The sequence below is a fragment of the Bipolaris sorokiniana genome (genome assembly GCF_000338995.1).
Source record: "Bipolaris sorokiniana ND90Pr unplaced genomic scaffold COCSAscaffold_6, whole genome shotgun sequence".
In the NCBI taxonomy this organism is placed as follows: Eukaryota; Fungi; Ascomycota; class Dothideomycetes; order Pleosporales; family Pleosporaceae; genus Bipolaris; species Bipolaris sorokiniana.
In genome coordinates this window covers 290,893-303,777 of record NW_006911900.1, presented here as the reverse complement: position 1 = coordinate 303,777, position 12,885 = coordinate 290,893, and the positions used below count along the sequence as shown (strand labels likewise).

Below are 12,885 nucleotides of genomic sequence, written 5' to 3'. Positions count from 1 at the left end.
GAAACGAAATGTCTATTTTGAATTGCCGAGTAAAGTGATGAACCAAATACTATACATCTGAAAAGAAAACAACGATATAAATTCCTCACGCCTTTTTCTTGGGCGAGCTAACCTTTTGTTTCTCAGTGGACTGAAGCCGAAAGTTCGGCAACACAGCGCATCCAAGCACAAAGACAAGCGCATAAAACGCTGGGCGATTCTTACACAACGCGAGCGTATGCAAGCTATACAGTATTGTCGACAATTGCCAGAAGAACATGTACACCCAATCGTAGGTGGCTTTAAGCTCAGAACGTGCATATGCTAAGTAGGCATGGAAGTAGTCGCTGTACGTTGGGGGTGCAAGGATAGCAGCCCATTGCTCGTGTCGAGCATCATGAGACATGTTGTGTACGTCAAGAGCCGCTGGGGACCGTTGCTCCAGCACATAACTCCACACGACGTTGAGATTCCCTTGCGAATCATACGGCTTTCCCTCGTGTATAAAACGCTCCCACTTCTTCGCAGTCTCGACCGCCATATCTTTTGAGACTGCAAACCACTCGTTATGTCCCTTTGTTTTGTTGGGACAGGAGCGATACCTCACCTCATAACACAAATCGCGATGTATGAGCCTTTCCAAGAGATTGCAGTTTTGAATCACTTGGGCCGACACGTGGGCGACGACTGGTTTAAGCTTGCAACAGTTAATGTGTTCTTCCATTCGTTCATTGTACACGCGCTCGGTGACGCCGATTTTCCAGACATCCTCTTTACGATTTTCATCCCGGAAAACGTATATGAAGCCTTTTTTTCGATCGTGTTCGCTCAGCTTGGTCCTAATACGACTGCATAGTTTATCGTGTGTGATTCTTGCAGTCTCCGGTGTCTTGGATTGGGAATAAATTTCTTCACTATCAGCTCGCCGTCCAGAAGGATGTGCAGTCTTTGTATTTGAAGTGCAAGTACGTTTCTGTGGTATGGTGGCGTCGAAGACGTCAGGTAATGCATCTTGAGGTCGTTTCAAGGCTGCAGTTGATGGGGTCTGATATGAATTGACAGATCTAGATGGACGAGTGGGCGATTGATCTGGTGCTATCTGTGGTCCGTTCTCTGAGTTTGCAGATGTGCGGCGCTTCGAGGTACGAGTTGTAGACACCCTGCGTTGAATTTCTGCGGCTGATGGTTGGCCTGACTTTCGCACAGCACACGAAGGGGATGGTGAAAGTTCGCCGAAGACCATGGTGGTAGAGGATGTGTGAATATTGATTGAAGAACAGCAATTGAACTCTATGTTTCTGCTGGATCTGCTGCACCTGAATTCCTAGTTTAAGTAATGCTGTCAGCCTAATTTTAGCGACTGCGAAGGATTGAAGGAGCGCTTCCTTCCAGACACATGGAACACATTGGCAGACATGTGGCAGTGCTGGGGCTTGTTTCGTAGGTCTGACTGTGCATCCTTTAGAGAAAACCCTTGTCAGATTTTCACGAATGCCATTGGACACCAATGAAGCTGGGCACGAGAGAGTAAGTTATCATGTTAGTAATACCAGAAGAGCAAATGTAGGCAGACCGAAGCTATGGTGAGAGGTAGACGAGTTGATGACATATCCGCTGCGTATGCTCATTGCAGCTTTTACCCACACCCAGGGCGAACGATGTTTTCGCACTCAAACGTGATAGTCAAAGAAGTAGAGATGCAGCGGCTGAACCCGCTGGTTGGATTCGGCTGAAGGATTCCGTAAATGCAAGGCTCATGGCTTCAGCCCCCAGGATTAGCGCTGTGGCCCAGGTGGGAAAGGCTTCGAGTACTGACACTGAGATGATTGGATGGTAGCGGGGGAACACTCGCGCGCCTGCAGATCGCCCCTTAGTTGTGCAGCACTCGCGCTTCTTGAATATGTTTGATTCCATATGGAAGATGATGTGGCTGTGGCTGGGAGTCCCGGTAACGTAGAGAGACTAGTAGTACTTACTGCCTATATAGGCAGGCAGATTGCTTTCGCGACAGTTCAAGTATCACATAGCATTCAACTTGCATAAAGTAGGCAAGAATATCGGACGATAGAAGACCGGCCGTCGGCCTGGGGAGAAAATGATGCAAGGCTGGCGGCGGGGACATGAGTCTGGGTATCCGGTGAAGTTTGACGGATCCAAGAGATTTCGCTTCTTGGCTAAATATGTACCTATGCTTGACAGATTGACGAGCTAGACTGCCATGAGAACGGCAAGCTGTTGCCGGCTCAGATTGCGGGTGGCCATGGGTGTAATTCCTCCTGCACTCGTTGTTTAGAGAAACGCCGATAATAGGGAAATACTAATAACGATGATGATGATAATGATGTTGATAATAACACTCAGCCGATACGAAGCCGGTGCGATAAGATATTAGGTTCAAGAGTTGGTCTCCCTGAGCATATCTCTTCGGTTTTAATTCCGTCCATTGGCAGAAAAAATCTTGTGATAGGCTGGTAGTACGGGAATAATTGAGGAAATAGATGACGTAGTAGTAGTCCTTCCAAGGTCCTAATTGTATACTTCGTTGGGCTGCCGAGATAGACACGGCTGCGCAGCACGTAGCGGTATATGAAAAGCAAAGCACGATACTAGTAGACAGAGCAGTTGCAATGCAATATCACGGTGTGCGATGTATAGAAAAGCAAAGGTTCCTGCTTGAAAGGTGTAGTGTAAGAGACTACGGTGTTAGGCTTGTGGGGTACGCTAGCCAGCCCCCAGTCCGGCCCGCGTACCTTTCGGGACTACTGTTCAACGTCCTCACCGACACCCTTCTCACTCATGCAAGCTCTTTTCCCTGACGCCTAGCAAACCCGTCTGAATCTTCATCTTCATCTACATGCCCGCAATTGTCCAACTAATCGATTGCAGCTTGGGCATCAGGTGGAAGGAAGTCTTGTCTAAATAGTTGCTGTTGGATGCTTGTTTGAGGTGGCAACAAACAACATGGCGTCGTCCCAGACTCCAATATCCCACCAATCATTCTTTTCAGACATACCGCCAATTTCACATTGCCATCGCCTCTGGGTTAGTACCCAGAAGCTACCACTTTGTCGACATATACTGACCTGATCAGGACCTAAAAACTGCTAGGTTTACACCATGCGCGTTGCCTTATGTTGCAACCATACCAGCCATACTTGCGGCCTTGGTCTTGTTGAGATATTCTCTAAGGGTGGCAAGTCCGTACTGGCCAAGATGGACGAAACCCCTGATACAAGAGACCCAGGAGAAAGAAGACGAGTTTGAAGCCGCGTCGCCTCAGCGGCCTTTGAGCGCGACCATCTGGCTTCTCGTCATAGCATTAATCGGTCTTACATTTCAAACTGTTTACATATTTTTTCCTTGGCACCAGCCGGTGGCCATGTATCCAGCAATCGCTTGGGTACGCACAAGTCCAAATTTTCTTGATGCATCCATGGCTAACAAGTTGCCTAGGCCGTCGCAATCGCCATAATTCTAGTCAAGCAGCCGAGGACTGCGTCTTTATCATTGTTAATGCTCTTTACAGGACTCATGTTGGAGCAAATTATCATGTTATCTCATAGGCAAACTTTTCTGGCAAGCGATCTTCCGTTGGCCGTTCCACCTGCAGCAGCGTTCTTGGCAATCATCATTATCCTCAACATGCCGTTGCGCGACCCAATGTTGCCTAGATATGATATTAGTGCCGTCCATGACACACCAACTATCAAATTACGCACTCCGGAAGATAATTTGACCCCTTGGCAATATATGACTGTATCATGGATGGAGCCGTTGATAAAAAAGGGTAAAACTCGACAAATGGAAGACAGTGATATATGGGACCTCGGCTGGGAATTTAAACACGCACGATTGCATGATGCATTCGGGGCGCTCGAAGGGTCAGTAACGAGGAAGGTCTTTGTTGCAAATGGCATGGACCTGCTGCGCACCACATTCTTGAACGTAGTGCGCTTATGTGCGAGTAAGTCTTGGACCTCGTCTTGGCTTTGTAACCTCAACCTAACAATAGAAGCTCTCCTCACGCCCGTCTTCCTTCAGCGCCTCCTTGCCTCCATGGCACATCATCACAATCGCGCAACAATTACGTATGCTTGCATAATTTTAGCATTGCGCTTGACCTCTGCGCAACTTAACGTCTTCAACTTGTGGTACCAAAGGCGCGCATATGAGAGATGCAGAGGCGAACTCATTACAATGCTTTATGAGAAGACCCTGAATCGCAAGATCTTGGGCGCCAAACAAGAGGTGAAAGTTGGACAGACTAACGGCGACAGCATTGGCGAAGTACGCGAAGAGATCAATGGTGAAACTCGCACAAACCATGAACAATCTAAACCTGCTTTCAAACATTGGAAGGACACCGTACTTGCTTTGATTCGATCGGCTTTCAGGAAAAACACCAAAAATGCCCCAAAAGAAAATAACGACCCTGCATCGATGGGAAAGATACTGAATTTGATGCGAAGCGATGCTTACGAGATAGCGCAGCGCTTCTGGGAGTTTTCAGACATTGTCACCAAACCCACTGGCGCGATTTTTGCAATTATACTCATATGGCGCATGCTGGGCTGGGCATGCCTGCTGGGCGTACTGGCTTTGGGTGTGTCGCAACTGTTAAACATTGTTATTGCTCGCCTACAAGTTCACTTTGAGAAGAAGCGTCGATCAGCAACAGACGAGAAGATCCAACGAACAAGCCAGTTTATCGAGTCGATTCGACACCTTCGTTGGTACGGATGGCAGGATGCATGGCTCGATGGTGTTCTTGAGTCACGTCAAAAGGAGCTGCATTTACGTGTCGCTAACATCTTCTTTGTAACCTCACTTGCCTTCATCCTACGGTTTGGTTCCGGACTATTCCCTGCTGTGGCCTTTTACGCCTTCACCAAGTTGGCGGGACAAGATTTGCGCATCGACCTCATTTTCCCTGCCATTGAGCTGTTCAATCAGTTGGAAAGCTATCTCCGAGCCTTGCCCCAGTTGATAACGACCCTTCTCAATGCGTACGTTGCGATGGGCCGCATCGAAGAATTTATGGCAGAACCCAACAAGGAGGAGACCCATGTGACAGCTGAGGGCTCCGCTGAGCTCAGTACGCATCAAGCATCATTTTCCTGGCCAGGCGTGGACCACAATGTGCTCTCCGAGATTACCCTATCCTTTCCTCCTGGACTGACTGTCATCTACGGAGAAGTAGCCGCAGGGAAAACTGCGCTACTGCAAGCATTACTTGGTGAGCTGGACACTACGGACGGCGAACTCATACGCCCTGACCAGATGGTTGCGTATTGTGCTCAAACCCCGTGGCTTCAGAGCATGAGCATTCGTGACAACATTCTTTTTTCATATCCATTTGAAGAGGGGCGTTACAAGCAAACGTTGGAAGCTTGTGCCCTCTTACCTGATATGGCGGAGCTGAAGCACGGCGATCTGTCGAACATTGGTGAGAATGGCATTGGGCTATCTGGTGGACAAAAGGCTCGCGTAGCACTGGCCAGGGCAGTATACAGCAACGCAAAAGTTTTGTTACTGGATGACCCATTGTCGGCTCTTGACCATCAAACGGCTGAGTTCATTGTTGCCAAGTTGCTGGCCGGGCCATTGCTCAATGGAAGAACGACTATTCTGGCTACACATCGGACTGAGCTCTGCCATGGTATCGCGAAGCAATGGGTTCAACTGGAACATGGTCGCGCAACAATTCACGAACCTACCCAGGCTGAAGATATCGACGCCCTGAAGCGGACGCAGACGACCGAAACGGAATCCGAGGAGGACGCAAAGAAGCGTGAAGAAGAACAATCGGCAGCCGTTCCAGACAAGTTCATCGAAGACGAGCATCGTGCAAAAGGTGGCGTCAAGTGGAGCGTATACTGGCGCTACGTCAAAGCAGGCACACTCCGATGGTGGTCTGTGGCAATTTTCGTCATGGCAGCTTTTCGCGTTCTCGATGTCGCTCAAACATGGTTCATGAAGTCCTGGGGTGAAAGTTACGACGATGTAGAGCACCACGGAATCTTTGATTTTCTGCCACCCGCAACTGAGAATGTCGACCCTTGGCTCTGGACGTTCTTCTTGTTCGTGTCTGGAACTGCTATACTCTTTTGGTGGACAAACCTCATCATGTTTGGAGTTGGATACCACGCTGCAAAAACCATCTTCAGGGAAACTTTGGAGCGTGTGGCTCACGCGACCTTCCGATTCTATGATGTTACTCCAGTAGGAAGATTGATGAACAGATTAACAAGCGATATGAATACCATCGATGGCGATCTGAGCGGTGCATTCATAACATTTGCATGGCAGATTATCGGCTGGATGAGCTGCATTGTCATCATTTTGTCCTCTACGCCAGCGTTCTTAGCCTTCGGTGTCCTACTCTGCTGTGGATTTGTGTATTATTTTTTCCGCTTCTTGCCCACATCGCAGAGCTTGAGGCGGCTCGAGGTAAGTCTAACTGTAGAGCAGCACTAGTCAGATTCGACATGCTAACCTGAGGTAGATGGTATCGCTTTCTCCTTTGATGAGCAACTTTGGCGCCCTTGTCGAAGGACTAACTACCGTGCGAGCCTTCAAGGCACAACATCGCTTCCAAGCTCGTGTCATTGAAGTCGTCGACAACTTCCAAAAGAATGACCATTTCTACTGGTCTTTACAAGCATGGCTAGCTCTACGCTTCAGTGTCATGTCGGCTAGCTCCACACTGATTATGACGCTCATTGCTGTGTACACTGGCATCAGTCCCGGACTCACTGCTTTTGTGCTGATCACAGCGGGCAAGTTTGTGCTTCATACCGAATGGATGTGCAGAATCTACGGAAACCTGGAAATGGACTTCACTAGTGTCGAACGTGTGGTCGAGCTTCTCGACATTGAGAGGGAAGCACCTGGTGTTGTCGAGCCGCCTGCACACTGGCCGACATATAGCGGTGATATTGAGTTCGAGGACGTGACGATTCGTTATGCAGAGAACCTCGAACCAGCACTCCAGAACATCACACTCAAGATTCCCGCAGGATCCAACACGGCAGTCATTGGACGCACTGGCTCTGGCAAATCGACTCTGGCTCTTAGTCTGTTGGCTACTATCGCGGCAGAGAATGGCAGGATCCTCATCGATGGTATGGACATCTCGACAGTAAAAAAGCAGGCACTCCGCAGTCGCGTCACATTTCTAGCGCAGGAGCCTGTACTCTTTTCTGGAACTATGCGCAAGAACCTGGATCCCTTGTCGGAATATTCTGATGCATCATGTGTTTCAGTACTGGAGAAGATTGGCGGAGAACAGTACTCATGGACGCTGAGCACAAGCATAGAGGGAGGGGGCAAAGGACTATCGCAAGGACAACGGCAGCTCGTGGGGCTGGCCAGGGCGATGCTCAGGAGATCACCAATTCTGATCATGGATGAGGCGACGGCGAGCATCGACTTTGAGACTGCACAGCGCATCCAGAGCGTGTTGAGAGAGGAGATGAGGAGCAGTACGGTGATCACAATTGCGCATCGTCTGGAAGCGGTCAAGGCGGCAGACTACTGCGTGGTGCTTGGAAATGGGCGACTGGTGAAGGCGGGCAGGGCCGAGGACATGCTGAGGGAAGGAAGTGAGTTCCAGGCGATGCTTGCATAGTAGGCTGCGACAAGGAGGTGTGGTGTGGTGGTGAGTACACGGTAAGCGCTTGGAGTTGACCAGCATCCGGCTTCCGGGTGAGGCTTGCGTGGCACCGCCACAAATTGCGTTGCCAGGCGCAGGGATGCGTGCCGTGGCCCATGCGATGGCCTGGTAAGCGGTAGACGGGAATCGCAAAGTGCCGCATATTCCGCGTCTACAAAGTGCCACAACTTAGACTCTGCCCTTATACTGTTTATTTTCAGCATGCGATGACTTTTGCCGTACCCATCTCTCGTCTGCTGTCCATTTGAATCCAACACCCACCTTGTCTTGCGCCGCTGTAGTTGCATCGGAGGTGTCGCGAGCTCCGCAACCCACCATCATCATTCCCGCCATGGCTGCAGCAACGACATCAGAAGGCAAAGGCCAGACCACAACGGGCGACCATGAACTGGAAAACATAGCGGACAAGAAGCCGACGCTGCCAGTGGAGGAGGACCTGATGCAGTTGGCGCGCCTGGGCGAAATCGGGGCCATCCAGAAGCTTTTCGACAGCGGCAAGTATGATGCGACATACAAGGACGAGCAGGGCATAACACCGCTTCATGTGCGTATAATACATTAAAGAGCAGGTGAAATAAAAGAGTCGGAGCTGACAGCTTGATAGTGGGCCGCCATCAACAACCACTACGCCCTCTGCCACTACCTCATCCAAGCCGGCGCACCCATCAACGCAAAGGGCGGCGATGCCGTCGCAACGCCTGTCCTATGGGCGGCCAAGCGCTGCAACTACTACGTCGTCAACCTCCTTCTCGACCACGGCGCCGACCCGCTTCTCACCGACGACCAAGGCTTCAATCTCTTGCACAGTGCGACCCTCGACGGCAACGTCTATCAGATTGTCCTGCTTCTCCACCAAGACATACCCGTTGATATACCAGACTCACAGAGTCATACACCTCTGATGTGGGCTGCATACAAAGGCTATCCGTCTTGCGTCGATCTGTTTCTCCGATGGGGCGCAAACGTATATGCGACAGATGACCAGGGCTTCACAGCATTGCACTGGGCTCTCGTAAAGGGCAGCCAAGGATCGATCCAGAAATTGCTCGAGTACGGAGCGGACCGGTTTGCTAAGAACAATGATGGGAAGACGCCAGAGGTCACGGCACAGGAAATGAGCACAACTCGTCAATGGCACCGCGCCCTTTCAGAGGCTGGCTTCGACCGCAATGGGAATCCCAGGCAATTTCCTGTGCCCGGTGTAAAGGATTCAAGGTGGTTTTTAAATCGCTTCATCTTCTTCTGGCCATCTGTCATACTCTTTGTTGCGTTGTTCTTGGTCAGCCACTACCCTGCCTTCATTGGCATACCCCTAGCATTGATTGGTTCATACGGTATGCAATGGGGCGCGCAGAAGCTTTTGAAATGGGGACCCTCGAATATGAGAAGCATACATCATACTGTAAGTCACATATGAAATCATGTTTGATTAGTTGCTTACAAATGGGAAGCCCTTTTTGGCCGGTATCTTTGCTGCCACGTTATTCTGGGTTGGGTTTCGTTGGATTACGACAGTTCTCCCATGTAAGTTGGCTCGTTATCGCAAGTAGTATTCATCCGGCTAATGGTTAAAGGGACAATACGAACCAACTTCTTCCTAAACGTATTATTCGCGACCTTTTACAGCCTGACTGCGTATTTTTACTTTTTCACCATGACTAGTGATCCTGGCTTTGTGCCCAAGTCGGCGAGCAGGAGTGCTTCCAAGGCCGTTATCGATGAGCTTATGGAGCTTCGACAATTTGATGAGCGCCATTTCTGCGTGAACTGCATGGTGCGAAAACCTTTGCGTAGTAAGCATTGCAAGCGATGCGAGCGCTGTGTTGCAAAGAGTGATCAGTGAGTGCTGGTGCTGTGCATGTGTAAGATGGAGCTAATGGTCATAGCCACTGTCCATGGGTGAACAATTGTGTCGCGAACAACAACCATCGGCACTTTGTGCTATATATTCTGTCATTGGAAGCGGGTATTGTTTCTTTCATCAGATTAGTGCTTGCTTGTAGGTGGACCCTGTCTACGCAGTTGGGGACGTCGCTAATGTATGCAGACTTGGAGATTCGCGAAGCACCCAAAGCCTTTGCAGAGTGCGTCATCATCTCGCCAGAATTATGCAAGGTTTTGAACAAGGATCCATTCACAATTGTGCTCTCGATATGGGCGGCTTTCCAGTTGACATGGGTCACCATGTTACTGTGTGTCCAGCTTCTGCAGATTGCCCGCAATCTTACCACGTACGAAAGCATGCGTGGACACCTCCATAGCCACACGACTGCCGATGCTATCAACTCGTTTGTGACGACTGGCGATACTAGTCAAGAGGTATCTGGCGGCGGCAACGCACCAACAAACGGCTTTGGCTCTGGCCAAGATACTGGCGATGTACCGCGCCGTCCCGAGCCTAAAGCGTCTATTCTGGATCAATGGAAGCGTCTCCTTGGCATTGACACTTTTGTCACCATTGCGCTCCACGGGAGTCAGGGGGCGCAAACACGCCGGCGACGACAAGGCAATCCTTTTTCAAGGGGCATTGCTACAAATTGCAAGGATTTCTGGTGCGATGCGAGCCCATTGTTTGGTTCCAAAGAGAGCGGGTACGCGAGGTTGGGTGGCGAGAGGGTGGATTACACAAGGCTATATGAAGTGCCCAAGATGAAGTATCAACGGAGTGGTGGAGGAAACGCGGGCAGGTACGAGAGTGTGGCTGGAGACGAAGAAGCATGATATGTATGTTTGATGAAGCTGTGATATTAATGACTCCACATAGAAGAGAGAGAGAGAGCGAGAGATGCAACCGTCTAGCGCATGTTTACTACTAGTAGTCCTTACACCGGCTTGTTCTTACGTAGGTTCCTTGGCCTCGGCTACTAAAGTGCTGCCGACATGGCCATTTCAGCCACACACCGGAATGCCAAAAGCCGAGGACGCACCGAGCAAGCTCCCTGCGCGTGTCAAAACGGCGTTGGCGCGCACATGTGCAACGCTCCACAGCTTTGCGCTCTTGTTGATGCCACTCTGCGCAGTCTCTTCTTCGTGCCATGGTGTAGACACTGCATACTCGCACTGGCCGCTCTTTTTCTGGACTCTTCTTTCTTTGCCTGCAGGCAATCAGGCTCTGCGTGTACCCAATGTGCAAAATGACATCATATGAGGCCCTGCGCGGGCTGAAGACACTTTCGCGATGCGCTGGTCCGATGTCGAGACGGGTTGTGGTCGGACGACGACTCGCAGGCGGTAGTGGTAATGTTGGCGGTGGGACGAGTAGGGCGATATGTACACGATGCTTGAGGGGTGCGCACATAAGGAACATGCCGCCAGGATCACTACTTGCACCGGCGGGCCGTAGATGGCATGCGCAGGCGGCAGCGGCAGCGGCAGCGGCACAAGAATGTATTGGCAGCAAACGTCCCAAGCTTTGGAACGAGGGCTAATTCTAACAGTCTCACCCGAAGACATGGAGAGTGACCACGGCCCCTTGGCAGAGTATGATGCGCGCGTCGAGTACGGCCGGTTGCGAGACGATGAACATCAGCGAAATATTATCAAAAACCTGCAAGACTTACACAACATGTTGATAAACTACAGACAACCTCCAGTTCAGCAACCTACCGTTGATTCTCTCCAGCCACCCAGGAAGGGAGGACTATTCTCTTTTCTCTCCATGTCCAAGCCCGCCGGATCGTCGTCGCTGCCGCCAATTCCCAACTCGCTGCCCAAGGGCATTTATATGTTTGGGGATGTAGGCAGCGGAAAGACGATGATGATGGATCTGTTCTACGACACACTGCCTCCCAACATTACTAGGAAGACGAGGATCCATTTTCATGACTTTATGCAAAGTGTGCACCGGGACCTGCACAAGATGAAGATGAGGCACGGCAATGAGATTGATGGTATACCGTTTGTGGCAGCTGGGATAGCCGAGCGGTCGTCGGTGCTTTGCTTTGATGAATTTCAATGTACAGACGTTGCGGACGCCATGATTCTCCGACGGCTGATGGAGGGCTTGATGGCACATGGCACTGTTATTGTGACTACGTCTAATAGGCACCCCGACGACTTGTACAAGAACGGAATCCAACGCGAGTCGTTCATTCCATGTATCAATCTCCTCAAGAGCCGGCTTACCGTGCTGAATCTTGACTCGACAACGGATTATCGCAAGATTCCGCGTCCGCCGTCTGGGGTATATCACCATCCTTTGGACGCATCGGCACAAACCCACGTCGAGCGGTGGTTCCGATTTCTCGGCGATTTCGAGAATGACCCGCCACACCCTGCTGTGCATGAAGTTTGGGGCAGGGAGGTTTATGTACCCAAGGCCAGTGGCAAGTGCGCTGTGTTTAGCTTCGACGACATTATCGGGCGTGCTACAGGGGCTGCCGACTACCTTGAGCTCACTCGGCAATATGAAGCGTTTATTGTTACGGGGGTGCCAGGAATGAACTACCGGAGCCGAGATTTGGCTAGAAGATTCATCACATTCATCGATGCAGTCTACGAGTCCAGGGTGAGTGAGGGCGACCATGTGGGAAGAAGGCAGAAGGTGTTGCTAACAAAAAGGTGCTAGGCCAAGTTGGTGATGACGACGGCAGTGCCCTTGACAGCCCTCTTCCTTGATGAAGCCGAGCTCAGCGATGCAGTAGCAACAACCAAGAAGGCGGGAGAGCTAGCTGGATCTTCGTCTTCACCGTCATCGCAAAAGTCACGTGCAGGTGGCAAGGATGATGAAGGAGCAATTTCAGATGTAATGCGCAATCTCATGGACGACCTGGGCATGAACATGGACATGCTCAAGAACTCGTCCATATTCAGCGGGGACGAGGAGAGGTTTGCATTTGCTCGGGCTCTGTCTAGGTTAAGCGAGATGGGTAGTCAGGAGTGGGTGGACAGAGGGCTGGGGCTGGAGAAGCGGGGCGGCAAGCAAGAGATGGAGGGATGGCAGAAGGTGAGGTCTCGGTGGAGGGAAGACAGCATGTAGAGCGCCAGTCGAACCATGTCGTATTCCAAGACGTTGAGATATGCGCCGAGGCCTTGTTTCTTGGTTGGTGGTGGGTATGCATGAGTCGCCGTTGAGTGTATGTATGTGTAGTATGTGTGTGTGTGTGTGTGTGTGTGTACTATGTATGTATGGATGTAAGTAGTATCAACATGCATATGTAAGGACATAGTTGGACATGTAGGTATGTGTGGAGTGTGTTGGCAAGAACCAGATGGTGGCCCGCACTCTGCCA

At 50.6% G+C, this 12,885-nt stretch overlaps 3 protein-coding genes across 3 annotated transcripts; 2 read left to right on the top strand and 1 right to left on the bottom strand.

Moving 5' to 3' along the window:
- Positions 1–94: 94 nt before the first annotated feature.
- Positions 95–868, bottom strand: COCSADRAFT_59999 (uncharacterized protein; the record flags this gene model as incomplete). Its single annotated transcript, XM_007701021.1, has 1 exon — positions 95–868. A coding segment is annotated over one exon (774 nt), but the record flags the coding sequence as incomplete, so codon positions are not given.
- A 2,072-nt stretch (positions 869–2,940) lies between these two features.
- Positions 2,941–7,609, top strand: COCSADRAFT_87739 (uncharacterized protein; the record flags this gene model as incomplete). The annotated part of the gene is made up of 5 exons (XM_007701101.1): positions 2,941–3,025; positions 3,129–3,379; positions 3,433–3,943; positions 3,995–6,429; positions 6,485–7,609. 5 exons carry the CDS (start codon positions 2,941–2,943, stop codon positions 7,607–7,609), a joined length of 4,407 nt encoding a protein of 1,468 aa, XP_007699291.1.
- Positions 7,610–7,985: 376 nt separating this feature from the next.
- On the top strand, positions 7,986–12,632 carry COCSADRAFT_170534 (uncharacterized protein; the record flags this gene model as incomplete). Its single annotated transcript, XM_007701100.1, has 8 exons — positions 7,986–8,198; positions 8,259–9,056; positions 9,106–9,178; positions 9,229–9,493; positions 9,541–9,653; positions 9,702–10,349; positions 11,092–12,161; positions 12,222–12,632. 8 exons carry the CDS (start codon positions 7,986–7,988, stop codon positions 12,630–12,632), a joined length of 3,591 nt encoding a protein of 1,196 aa, XP_007699290.1.
- Between the last annotated feature and the right edge of the window lie 253 nt (positions 12,633–12,885).